Source organism: Xiphophorus couchianus, chromosome 16, assembly GCF_001444195.1.
Source record: "Xiphophorus couchianus chromosome 16, X_couchianus-1.0, whole genome shotgun sequence".
Taxonomy (NCBI): Eukaryota; Metazoa; Chordata; class Actinopteri; order Cyprinodontiformes; family Poeciliidae; genus Xiphophorus; species Xiphophorus couchianus.
Window position 1 is genome coordinate 3411247 of NC_040243.1, and position 12791 is coordinate 3424037.

At 37.0% G+C, this 12791-nt stretch overlaps 1 protein-coding gene across 3 annotated transcripts in view; it reads right to left on the reverse strand.

Moving 5' to 3' along the window:
- Positions 1–1087: 1087 nt before the first annotated feature.
- ppfia3 (PTPRF interacting protein alpha 3) overlaps positions 1088–12791 on the reverse strand; it is a 44266-nt gene continuing 32562 nt past the window's right edge. Inside the window, exons 24-32 of one of the 3 annotated variants that reach the window (XM_028042233.1) lie at positions 9160–9225; positions 8731–8757; positions 8393–8568; positions 7409–7506; positions 6902–7077; positions 6274–6342; positions 6037–6199; positions 4762–4826; positions 1088–3455 (exon numbers count right to left, since the gene is read on the reverse strand). In XM_028042233.1, the coding sequence (XP_027898034.1) occupies positions 4771–4826; positions 6037–6199; positions 6274–6342; positions 6902–7077; positions 7409–7506; positions 8393–8568; positions 8731–8757; positions 9160–9225 (831 nt within the window). In that variant the 3' untranslated portion in view covers positions 1088–3455; positions 4762–4770. Of the gene's footprint in view, positions 3456–4761; positions 4827–6036; positions 6200–6273; positions 6343–6901; positions 7078–7408; positions 7507–8392; positions 8569–8730; positions 9012–9159; positions 9226–12791 lie in introns of those variants that run through there. The other 2 variants (XM_028042234.1, XM_028042235.1) reach the window with 2 other exon arrangements.

Here is a 12791-nt window from a genome sequence, read left to right on the forward strand (position 1 = left end):
CAGAGATAATTCAAATCATTTCAAAAAATACTTTATTTACTCCAAAAGGAAATTAAATGCATCTCAAATCATCTAAGGATTTCCAGAGATTTGACCAGGAAGGATCTCCAGTAGCAGTCAGTCGCAACAAATCAGAAGTGGCCTAAAATATCACAATTTAGCAATTGTGATATTTTCCATTAAGTAAGAAGAATTAAAATCACGCACGTGAAAAAGTTCGTTCACTCAGTGAGTCATTAAAAAACATCCTCCTGCCACTTCCTGCCCGAGTCTTTTCCCCCGGTTGCAACATCCGGTTGTTGATCATGTGACTTGCATGATGCGGAAAAAAACGTGCTACTATTGCAATTTTGCGAAATACATACAGCCGAAAAATATGACGGCTTAATAAGGTAGAAAAACATGAATGAATGAATGAATGAATGAGAAAAAATTAGTAAAAAAAAAAACTGAGGCAAAGATTTTGAGGTTAATTTCAGAAATGTCAATGGGTTTTGTTTTTTTTCTAGGAAATTTCTGACATTTTTTAGATTTGAAGCCCAGAAAATTTCTAAAAGTAAAAACATTGACCAGCTCAGAAAAGTTTTATATCTAGAAAATACGTTAAATTAATCTCAAAATTTCTGAGTTTTTATGTTCCTATAGTTTTAGGAACTATTCCTAAACTTAGGAATAGATTTTTTCAAGAAAATGTCTGAGAAATTAATTATAAGTCTTTTTGGAGAAATTTACTCCTTTTTTCTATCTAAGTCATTGCAAGCAGCAAAATCACCTCATCCTAGCAAAATACCGTTCTTATTCAAATATGGGATTTTTTGTTTTGTTTGGCTTTTCCATTATGCAAATTTATTTTTATAATTCCTATTTGTGAAATTTTAATGTAAGTGGAAATGCAGCTAATGAAGCTTTTCACACTGGAATTTCAGCTGGACTCTTTCTGTTATTACGTAACAAAGATACCAAATTAAATATTTTTTATAAAGTAATGGAGAAATAATAATCTAAAACCTGGCTTTGTGCTATTAATGTATCATTTATAGTCCTAAAAACAGAGAACAAACAAAACAGACCAATAAAAACAAAGAACTGCATGATTATCAGCAAATCCACCTGGATTGCTTTATTTATTTTTGCTTTTACATCACCATTTTCATCATCATCATTGTCATTATTATTATTAATATTCTTTATTTTTCAGATATTTTCATCTTATTACTACCACTGGAATCATGGAAATCTGTTAAATCGTTGCACAATTTGTTCCTCAAAATGTACACATTTAGCGTATTTGAATGACAATTCTCAATGTTTTCATATTTACTCTTAAAACTCGTCCAAACGAAGCAAAGAACGAAACCGAACATGTACATACGTTTATCCAATACATACCTGAAGAAAATAAATAGTTATCGTAAAAAAAATAATAAAATACAACTGAAAAAAATACACACATCTTACAAATTTGTTTCCTGCCCCCCCAGATGCTCCGCCCAGCCGCCCCAAACCCACCCTGTAGGTTTATCATACAGATATATATTTTTTAATGACACCTCATATCATCTTCACTACCAAAAAAAGTTGTTTTTTTTTTAGGTCATTGTCGTTATTGGACATGCATCGTAAACACAGAGGCTAAAGGTTTTGTTTTCTGGGCTTCCTCAGGCTGCCCTCTCTCCTCCACAGACAGCTTTTCCTTCCTGTTATGGCTTGTGTGTGCAGTAGAATGACCAACTTCTGTTCACATTTTACATTTATTTTTGCTTTCCATCCTCTTGGATCAGCTGTTTTTGTCTCTCTGTCAGCTCCGTCCTCATAAAAAACTATCAGTGGAAACTTTATAGTGACTTGGTGGGAGTCTCGGTTCTTGCTGGGTAAAACTGGAGGCTACTGTCTAGCTAGCATAGCATAGCTTTAATCTAAATCAGTAGTTCCAAAACACAAGCAAAGAAAAAAAGGAGAGTCCGAATAAGCTGCTGCTGGCTGTAGCCCCCAACTCAATGTTTACACTCTCACCTGAAAATGGCTGCAAACAGATGCACAATTATACATCTGTAGATCTTTGAAAAGCAGAAGTGGAGCCTCCTGCGCAACCAACAGAATGCAGGAAGTTATTTCTAAATGGTAAGTCAACAACAAAACACTTGTCTATTCCAGCAGCCGTTGTATAGCACAACTAGAGGTAAAACCGGCTGACTAATCATGCTGAAGCTCAGCTAGGTAACGGCAAAGTGTGACGTTTCTGAAACGGCTCATTTTCAAGGCACCAAAAAGAATTATTTTATTGCCAAAAAACACCTGCATTTTGGTTTTACGAATAAGGAAATACTTAATCTGTTAAAACATCAGAATAAAGTCGTAATACTTTGAGAAAAGTCAAAATATTACGAGAATAAAGTTGTAAATACATCAGGTGCTACTGATAATAATCTGATGCTGATGTATTGACTGTTCTCAAAATATTACAACTTTATTCTCAAAATATTATGGCTTTATTCTTGTATAACTACGACTTAATAATGGTAATTTTACAACTTTATTCTACACTATGACTTACCACAAAATTAAGACTTTAATCTCACATTACTGCAACTTTATTCTGATAGTATTATGACATTCTTCTAATATTATTTCTACTTTCTACTCACACAACTTTATTTTTGTAAAAAAAAATTCTTAGCTTGGCTCTGATACTCTGATGTAGTAAATAAGTGCTGCAGCAGAAACGCTGCCTCTTTTCAATAAATGTACTTAAATATAATTTTTCAGTTTAAGATTTTGCCACTAGAGTGAAAGGCTGATCTATGTTAGTCTGAATAACCAACATAAATCAATTTAAGGGTCATAAAAGCTTCTGGTGACAAAGTTTGCTCCACCAAATTCTCTCCTTTGATGCCCCTTTCAAAAGAGATCACTATCCGCCTTCAAGGTGCCAACAGACAATGGATCTCTGATGTGGTCGGACATAAATGGTGGTTGAATTCAGCCGTGTTTTACCACACCACCCGATCCTGGTGGGGATCAGGGAGGCCAACAAAAAGGGGCTGCGCCGGCGGAAACCGGACACCAGCGGAAATAAAGGAGCGCCGGTGTCGTTTCCGACACATCTGTCTGTCTCCCAGAATCTCTTTTCAGCTTTAACACCCTCTAGATCCGAACTAAACAATGAGTTCAGGTTCTGGCCTGGCCCTTGGTGTCGAGCAGACGTTCTGATGTTTGAGACTGTAAGATGATAAACGGCGGCGGACACTTAGACGGAGAGAGAAAACAGCCGGTCCGATTCAACCCACTAAATCTGAGAACAAGTTTATACATTCTTCATGTCATTTTCCCCCTATTTTCCTTTGCTACTGTTATTGCAGAACGGCCAGGTTTGCGTTTAGGTTAATTGGTAGAGTCATTGCTTCGTTCTTTGTGGATGAGTGAGAGGGTCCTGTAGTCCCAATCCAGCCAGCGCCCTGAGGAGAAAAAAGAAAAACACCTTTACTCGTTATTATTGTTCTCTGTATCTTTCATTTTAACGTATTATTAACACACATACAAGCAGACGCATTAGAAAGATTAAAGTAGTGGCTTCTGGATGGTAAATCAACAACAAAACACTTCCAGCAGCACATACAGCGGTTAAACTAGCTAACCAAACGTGCTGGAGATCCGCTTGGGTTGCTAGGTAACGGGGGTTGCTAGGTAACTGCGGAATGCTAGTCGAATGTGACCACAGGTGGGCAGAGTACCCAAAAATTGTACTCAAGTGAGAGTAGCACTACTTCAACATGTTTTTACTCAAGTAAAAGCTCAAAGTAGCCGTCCAAGAAATTACTCAAGAGTGAAAAAGCATTTGGTAAAAAAGCGACTCGAGTACTGAGAAAATGCTAAATCATTTAATATTTTCAAATCGCATTATCAGGTTGACCAAAATATAAAGTTACTTGAAAATTTTGGCATTTTAAAGACAAATAAAGCACTTGTTTTTCCAGCAGAGCATACAGCGGTAAAACCAACTAACCAAATGTACTGGAACTCTGCTTGGGTTGCTAGGTAACAGGGCTGGGCTCAACTGGGGTTGCTAGGCAATGGCGCAGTGCTAGTTGAATGTGACCGCACTAAACTGCACTAAAGTAAAAGCAGCACTACTTCAATCTATGTTTACACAAAAAAAGTAAAAAGTATTTGATCCTCTGTAGATTACAGAAAATCAACAATAAATTCAAACTCAGGCCGTCCTCTAATCCGCTAACAGCAGAGCTAAGTTTTAGCCTAGTAATTTGCTGCACTTTGTTCTCCCACAATAAATTTTTCCAGATCAATTCTAAAGCGCTAAAGTTGTTTTGTAAACTTTCAGTTGAATGAAGTTAGCGCATTAGCATTAGCTTCTGCTAAATACAGTGTTGGTGTAGCGCTTCAGCATTAGCAGAACTAATGTTTATGTTCAGTGTTTTTGGGTTAACAACCAATTCAAGTATTTACGTTTATGCATTACTGTAATATAAACCTGGAAAAAGAAAGCTAAAAAGAAATGATTAAAATCCCAAATCATTATTGACACTCAAGCCCCACGAGGAGTTTATGGAAACCCCCAACCACAACGGTAAACTGAAGACCTCGGGGGAATGTACTAAAATTCCCAGACAGGTCAGCTACAGCAAACAAAATGCATCAAACGATGAGTTCAAACGCTCGACACATGTGGAAGCCATCAGCACAGAAACCAGCGGCCACACGCAGGAGGAACCCTGTCAGGCCGTTTAATTGACATGTTCTCACCTCAGCGACTCAACAGGAGTACGTCCTCACTGAGGCAGATTCACCCCGGGCACCAGAGCTAGCTGCTTTGGAAACCAGGAGACAGAAACACAACGTCATTAACGTAACAGCAGTGACCTTTCTGGAGGTATTAAAGGGATTATAGCATTCCTCTGTACTTTAAAGAGCCTGCACCTTGTTATTGTCGGTTCCTCCGCTAAAGGAGGAAACAAATTCCTGAAGTAAGCTAATAGTAGAGTAACATAAAAGCAGGTTGTATATTTTAGTGACTGCACCTTTTGCCCTAATTCCTGACATGCTCATCGCGTGAGCAAAACTTTTTAAAGTAGCAGCGAAACAACGCAAAACCACAAAACATTACCACGTATTATTTGTCTACTTTCTAATGCAAATATCTTAGTGTGCTGGACATAAGACAAAACTGACTTACAAGTAACAAGATATGGTATGGAACTAAATTGAGGCCATAAAGTTGGTTCAAAAAATGTTATTTGAAACTGAAAAATGGTTTGAAAGTGAAAAAAAATTAGATACTCGGGGGAAATTTTGTTTTTGGAAAAGTTATAGATCAGAACTTTAACTAGACTCAGTTAGCTTAGCTTTAGCTGACTCAACTACTTCTAGCTAACTAAAGGTTAGCTAAAAGTAAACTCAGAATTGAAGTTAGCGTGTTAGCTTACCTTTAGCTAACTGAGTCTGTTTTACACTGCAAAAACACAAAATCTTACAAAGCATTATTTGCCTACTTTCTAGTGAAAATATCTTAGTACACTTGACATAAGACAAAACTAACTTACAAGCAACTATTCAGAAAGATAAAGTACGGAGTTAAATTGAAGCCATATAGTTTGTTCAAAAAGTTTTTTTGAAACTGAAATTGACAAACACAGTAGTAACTGGAAAAGGTTGTGAAACTGAAAAGGTTTTGAAACTGGACAAAAAAAATATTGTTTTTGGCTCTAAGAATGAAAAGTTAGATATCAGCACCTCAACTAGCCTCAGTTAGCCTAGCATTAGCATCATTACCAGCTCAGTTTTACACTGTAAAAACACAATATCTTACAAAGCACAAAGGAAAATGTTACAAGTGACACATTTTTAATCAATATTAAGGAATTATTGACCTAAAACAATTTCTTGTTACTTCTTGTTGAAAAGTTACATGTCAGTCAGTTTTGTCTTATTTCAAGTTTACCGAGACCCAAAACACTTGGTGAGATTTTTGCAGTGAAGGAGTTAAACGTGAGAGCTCCGGAGGTGAAAGGTCGGGCTCACCGTCACTCTGAACCTTTCTCAGGGTGACGGAGGGCGTGGAGATGGCTGAGGCACGGAAGTTAGCGGGCAGCGTCTCAGCGGAGTCGGAGGTCACGCCCCGGAGGTCCTTCTCCCTGAACATCTTCCTCCAGGAGGGCGAGCGGGTGAACGTCTTCGTTCCATCCTGCCCAGAGAAACACCCAACAAGTGAAATAAAGACGCTAACACTGACGTTTTCAAAAAGCCAAGTATTCTGACCTCATCGGGTCGTCTCTCCGTTCCCATGGAGATCAGGGAGTTGTACTCCTGCTCCAGAATCTGTCTGGCCTGCGGGAGAGAAGTGACAAAAGTCTTTTAAATACTTTTCATGACTCAACTTTAAATTAAAATTTGTGAAGGCGCTATATGCATCTGAGATTCCTGCAAACAACCAACTGGATTTTAACCAATCAGATTTTAGATCTTTTTGGATGATGGGAAGCAGGAAACTGACAGTCCGTTTACAGTACCTGTTGGGGTTGCTATGGGTTACCTATAGGACACGTTCAGCATACCTAAACTACTACCTTAATTTGAAGCCAAATTTATTTGTATAGCACTTTTCAAAGTGAAAACATCATAAAAACATTGTACAGTAACCAATTATGAAAGAAGCAATAAATATTATGTTTCAAATGCCATCATTTGAAATACACATAAAACATGAATGCTTCATTTTTTATGGTTCAAAAGCCGCTCAGGTGGGTTTTAGTCTAGATTTAAGGGAACTCAGGGTTTTGGCTGTTTTGCAGTTTCCTGGAAGTTTGTTCCAGATTTGCGGTGCATAGAAGCTGAACGCTGCTGCTCCATGTTTGGTTCTGGTAGTTTAGGTCAGTAAATGCATCACCTGTGTGTTCTGGTTGGGGATCTGCAGCAGGAGGGCCAGGTCGGTGTAGTCAAAGGTGTCGTCCAGAGCCAGCAGAGCGCCGTGGACGCCGCTCTCTCTGAGGTTGTCTGCGTACTCCTTCAGGCCGATGCTCTGGACCCAGCACATCACGCGCTCATTGGACCACACCATCACATCTGGACAGGAAGAGCAGAGTCTGATCACCAATAAAGTCATAAAATTATCCTGATAGGCCTGTTTCTAAAATAGAAGCTAATAAATAATCAAAGTTTCTGGCTCTCTAGCGTGACCCGGCCACTCGTATCGGTTTGGATCTGATCAATCTACATTTATTCTGCATTTAATAAATTAACTGCAAATATAAAGCTTTAATATGAGTAATATAAGAATAAGCAACTGTGTTATACTGGAATTATTAATAAATGCTTTAGGAAAGACAATATTGCTTTAGTCTGTTAGGATTTTAGCAGAAATGGTGAAGTAAGGTGATTAAAAAGAGGAGATTACCTTTGTTCTGGTGGACGCTGTCCTCTCTCCTCCTCTCCAGCTCTTTTCGGTCGTAATTCAGGCGCTTTAGGCACATGATGCCGTAATGCAAACTGACCCTGGGCAAGGTCAAAAGAGCAGGAGAGTTTAACAGGTACAAGCAGGAAACTGGGGGCTTCGCTTTTAATCTGTGAAGCACTTGAGGCTTTCAGCACAGAGCCTTGATCTGACGCCACGCCGAGTCGTCACTGTCGCAACAACGGGAAGATTCCCCTGAAAAACGCCCTCAGTTTCTGAGTAAAAATAACTTCAAACTTATAAATTACAGTGATTCATAAGTTCAGTTTCTTCAGAAACTCAGTTCAAAAGGTGCAACAAAAAAGCAAAAACAGATGAGCTATAAGCCTAAAGCATTAAAACATAAAAGTTTGGGAAATTTAAAGTGGTAATTTTTTTACTAATAAATTACATGAATTTCAACACGTTAAAACAAATTGCATTTTTCTAACATAAAAAGATTCCAGAACTTTGTTTCTAGAATGCCTGTAATATCAACATTTTCACTAAACTCATAATTCTGACTTTTTTCTCAAAGTTCTAACTTAAATTTCAGAATTTTGACTTTAAGTCAGAAATTTTTACTGTTTTTCTCAGCATTCTGAGGTTTTTTTTTTAAAGAATTTTCTTTTTCTAAAAATTCTAACTGTAATTTCAGAAACTTTACTCTTTTTTTATCAGAATTCGAACCTTTTTCTGAGAATTTTGACTTTTCTTATCAGAATTTTTACTATTTGTTCTCGGAATTCTGACTTTAATTTCAGAATTCGGAATTTTTTCTCAGAATTTTGACTTTCAGTCAGAATTCTGACTTTAATCTTCTGAGATCAAAACTCTGAATTCAGTTCATTTAATGAAACCCAAAAAATCTTGAACCAACAAACCTGCAAACATGTTTTAAGTAAGAAACAGCAGTCAGTTTTTTACAGTGTTGGCGGCGCGCCGTACCTGTGGAAGCTGTCCACCATCTTCAGCTGTCCCCTCAGCTCCTTCTTGGTCAGGTGGTCCAGCATGCGGGCGTCCACCAGCGACTCCATGAAGTAGCTGCGGTACTGGGGCAGGCCCAGGCTGGGCAGCCAGTCGTTGCCCACCCACTCATGATTCATGTCGCCGTAGGCCAGAATCTGGAGGGGGACAAGCGCAGATGATCGACGCTGAATCACACTCAGCTTTACATTTTACGTCTGAGCGCTCATGACTCACTGCAGATGAAGGAACTGACAAAATAATCGGCGCGTTTTGTTAGTAAAATAAAAAATATATATATGAAAAAATGTGATCCTCACCTGATCCCAGCTGAACTCCTTCAGTTCCTGCAACACCCAGAGAAAAGACAAGGCAGAAAGAGAGGAAGACGGAGCGAGTGGAGTGGTGGGGGGAAGGGAAGGGAAGAAGCGGTGTGGACGGATGGAGGGATGAATGAGGAGAAGCAAAAGAGGGAGAGGTCACAGCAGCAGCAGCAGCAGCAGCAGGAAAAGAGGACAAAAGTGAGGAACAGTGTGTTAGTGAACGGGTAATTAGTTTGAAGCAGTTCACGTAGAAACAGGGAGATGCTCAACACTATGGCCTGGGCCCACAGAGGAGACAGACGGAGAGAGGGACAAATACAGAGAAAGAAGGGGGGAGACTCATCAACGTGATTCAGACCAGACCAGACGATTATGCACAAATCCTGACCATAAAAAGGGAATCTGACGGGAAACGGCACCACTAACCGGAGGCTTGGTGGTGGCGTTCAGGGACTCCATCTCTGCGTGGGTCATCCACACGTTGCTGGTGGACTGCAAAAAATGTAAGCACAGACGTTTATTCTGAGAGGTTTAAAAACAAAACACAGATTGCCTTTTATGCCTCGAGCATCGGAGGTGAAAGATTTCCCTACAGGAGCCATCAATCAAGCAGCAAGGCGTCCTACAGGAACAAAACGTTCAACCGGTTTCTTTGAACTGATAGTATCTGTTCAGGGTGTCGAGTGAAATCCTTTGAATGATTGTTTCCCAACGTTTCAATCAAAATAAGCAAACAGCAGGAGCCAAGACAAACCCAGCCAGGCAACAGCGGCAAATTCCACAGCAATCAGGGAGAAAGTTCAAGTTTCTTCTGGAATCTTCTTTAAAACAAAAACATCCGATAGAAAGAAGAATGACGCTGTATTAGGGCTAATATAGATATAAAACATACATTTCTGTCGAAAAACTTAGCAAATTTTGAGATTAATCTCAGAAATTTTCTAGAAAAACTTGTAAATTTCCAAGTTTCAAAAAGAAACTTGGAAAACAGCTGTCTTAGCTGTTTTGTCTAAGACAGCTGGACAAAACAGAAATTTTGAGATTAAGTTAAGAAATTTTCTAGATTTTTTTTTTATATTTCTGAGCTCCAAAAGTTGAAAATTTGCAAGAATAAGCTCAGAAGTTTTCTAGACAAACTTAGACATTTTTGAGTTTCATAATTCAAAAATGTTCACATTTTGGATAAAAGAAGAGCACATTCCCATCAAAAAAACTCAGAACATTTTAGAGCTATCTTTGAAATTTTCTAGAAAATTTCTGAGTTTGAAAACTCAAAAAATGATGATAAAATTTGAGATTAAGTTGAGAAATTTTCTAGAAAAAAAAAACTTTCAATTTTTTCTAGAAAAAAAAATCAACTTTGAAAAATTCAGCGTTATCATCCACCGTTGGAAGATATGCAAGAAAAAACTCAGAAATTTTGACATCAATCTAAGAACTTTTCCACAAAAATCTTGAACATTTCTGAACTCAAAAAGAGAAACATATGCAAGACAAAGGTCAGAATTTTTTTTTTTTGAAAAACCTGGACATTTTTGAGTTTCACAAGTGAAATTCTTTTTATTTTTGGAAATTTTCTGAGTTCAAGAAATTAAAGAAGAGGAGTAAATTTCTGTCAAATAAAACAACAGCAAAAAAATTCTAATTATTTCCAGAAACTTTCTAGAAATAACTTGGAATTTTCTAAGTTAGTTTCGTCTTATTTAGAGTGCAATAAAATATTTTCACTATAAACTAAACAAAAGGTTTTCTGTTTTTGTAGTGTTTCCTGTTGTGTGCATGCAAGGTTAGCCAGAGGCAGATCTGTCACACCTTGGAAAGATTTTTATATTCGTAGCCTTCGGGTTGGTCAGATCTGGTGTCCTGCTGTATCTGGTCACTCGTCAACATGGATACATACAAGTGTGAACTCGACCTGGACGGGTTGAGGACACGGCGTCCAGGACAGCAAGCATTTCATTACTGAGGATTCTGGTAATCCAGGTTATTCCAGGGAAGAGTTAATAAAAACTTCCAGCTCCAGAAAAACTCCTATCTTCAAAACTTTCCCAAGACATTTGGCAGCAGCAGAGTTTAACAGAACTGTTTACAGAAGGCATTTTTCACAGATATGAAGCTAATATTTCTGCCGCCTGAGGAAAGTCATATCAAGCTGATATTCTTAAACAAAACAACGCACACAAATCCAAAACTGTGTTTTAATTCAGCAGCTGAATGTATACAGGAATATAAACTGAGGCAGGGAGTAGTTTGAAATTTGACAGAAAATTCGGGGTGCTGTTCTGGTACTTTCAGGCGTAGCTTTAGATCAAGGATGTTCAAAGTGGGAATTTTTGGATCTACATTCCCGTCCCTACAAAAAATAAAATCATTACCGGTACTTTATTTGTTTAACTAAAAATGTTTAGGTTTAGTTTTGAGTGGGTAAAATGGTGACAGACAAGTTTCAAACAGTTTGTAAGCTCTGTGAGGATACTACGACATGCTAACAGTTAGCTGCTAACAATGCTAAGATTAGCATGCGCCTTAAAAATCCCTATTTGTGACACATTAGAGGGTTTTACAGTTTTTAATGAGTCTGAATTGTCTCCTACAGTGATTATGCATGCTTTAATGCATAGTCTGTGATGAACTTAACTTTTATGCTGTTTAAGTACAGAAAAAGTAAAGAGGGTTAGCCAAACCCTACTATAGTTAAAAAAAAAAAAAAAACATCCCAAATGTAAAAATGCACATTTTTCAGTCAATTTTTTCATAACAATATCAAACAATACATGTATGGGATATGTTTTTATTTTTGAGAAAATAATTGTATGGAAAACATATTTATTTACATGAAGACTTGGTAACTGAGCATGTGGGGAAAATTATTATTGATTATTATTGTACGATCATTTACTTCTCTTCTTTTGCACAAACTCATTGAAGTATTTTTAATTCTCTGCAGTAAATGTGACTCATAAGAATCTAAAATGAATTATATGTCAGCATTCGGACAAAGGAATGTGTTTTTGTAGCAAAAACATGCTATGTGCTTGCCGTATGACGCAGGCTGCATATTTATTTACATGAAGACTTGGTAACTGAGCATGTGGGGATGCATTTCAACACAAAGTGTGAACACACATAGCTGCAGCTGTCAACTTGTTATTGGATCGCTAAGCCTTCGTGTTAGCACCAAGTATGAACAGCAACACTAAGCTGCATGTTGGACAGAGCAAAAAGAACCAACTCCCTACTAAGAAAACTCAGAAAAAGTTTTTACAAGATTGCTAAGGTTAGCTCATACAATGAGAACCAAAACAAAGTATTACAAACAAAAAGTGTATAAAGCAAAAGGAACAATGTGAGAAACACTGCAAAACACAAAATCTTACCAAGTAATTTTGGTTTAGTTTCTACTGCAAATATCTTAGTGTTCTTGAAATAAGACAAAGCTAACTCACAAGACTGTTTTCAGCAAGATACGGGAGCTTGTTTAAGTCAATAATCCCATCATATTGATGAAAATACTCCAGTTCTACTGGCAGATTATTTCACTTAGAACATAGGAAAACTGACTTGTTATAAATCAAATAATCTGCCAGTGGAAGTAGATTTTTTTCTTTTTCATCAATATTAAGAAATTATTGATTTAAAATTTAGTTCCTAAAATAAGGAGCAAAATTTGGGCCATAAAGTTTGTTTCATAACTGAAACTGATTTAAAAAAAAAAACAAACTTGAAACTGAAAATTAGCTTCTTTTTTTTTTTACGTTCCAAAAGTTGTATTTATAGCTTCACTACTTGCTTTTTCAGTTTCAAAGTTGCTTCTCACATAATTTTTTAAAAATTAAGGATTTTCTTTTTAATTCTTTCCATTTCAAAAAATGTCAGTGGTTTGAAACTGAAATTTTCAGTTTCTAAATTATTTTTTCAGATCCAAATCTTTTCTTGTTTCAAAGTTATTTTCAGTTTCTAAACATTTTTGTCAAATTATTTTTTTTCCAGTTTCAACACATTTTCAATTTAAAAATATATTTTTTCATTTTAAATATGTTCTTTTTCAGTTTAAAAAA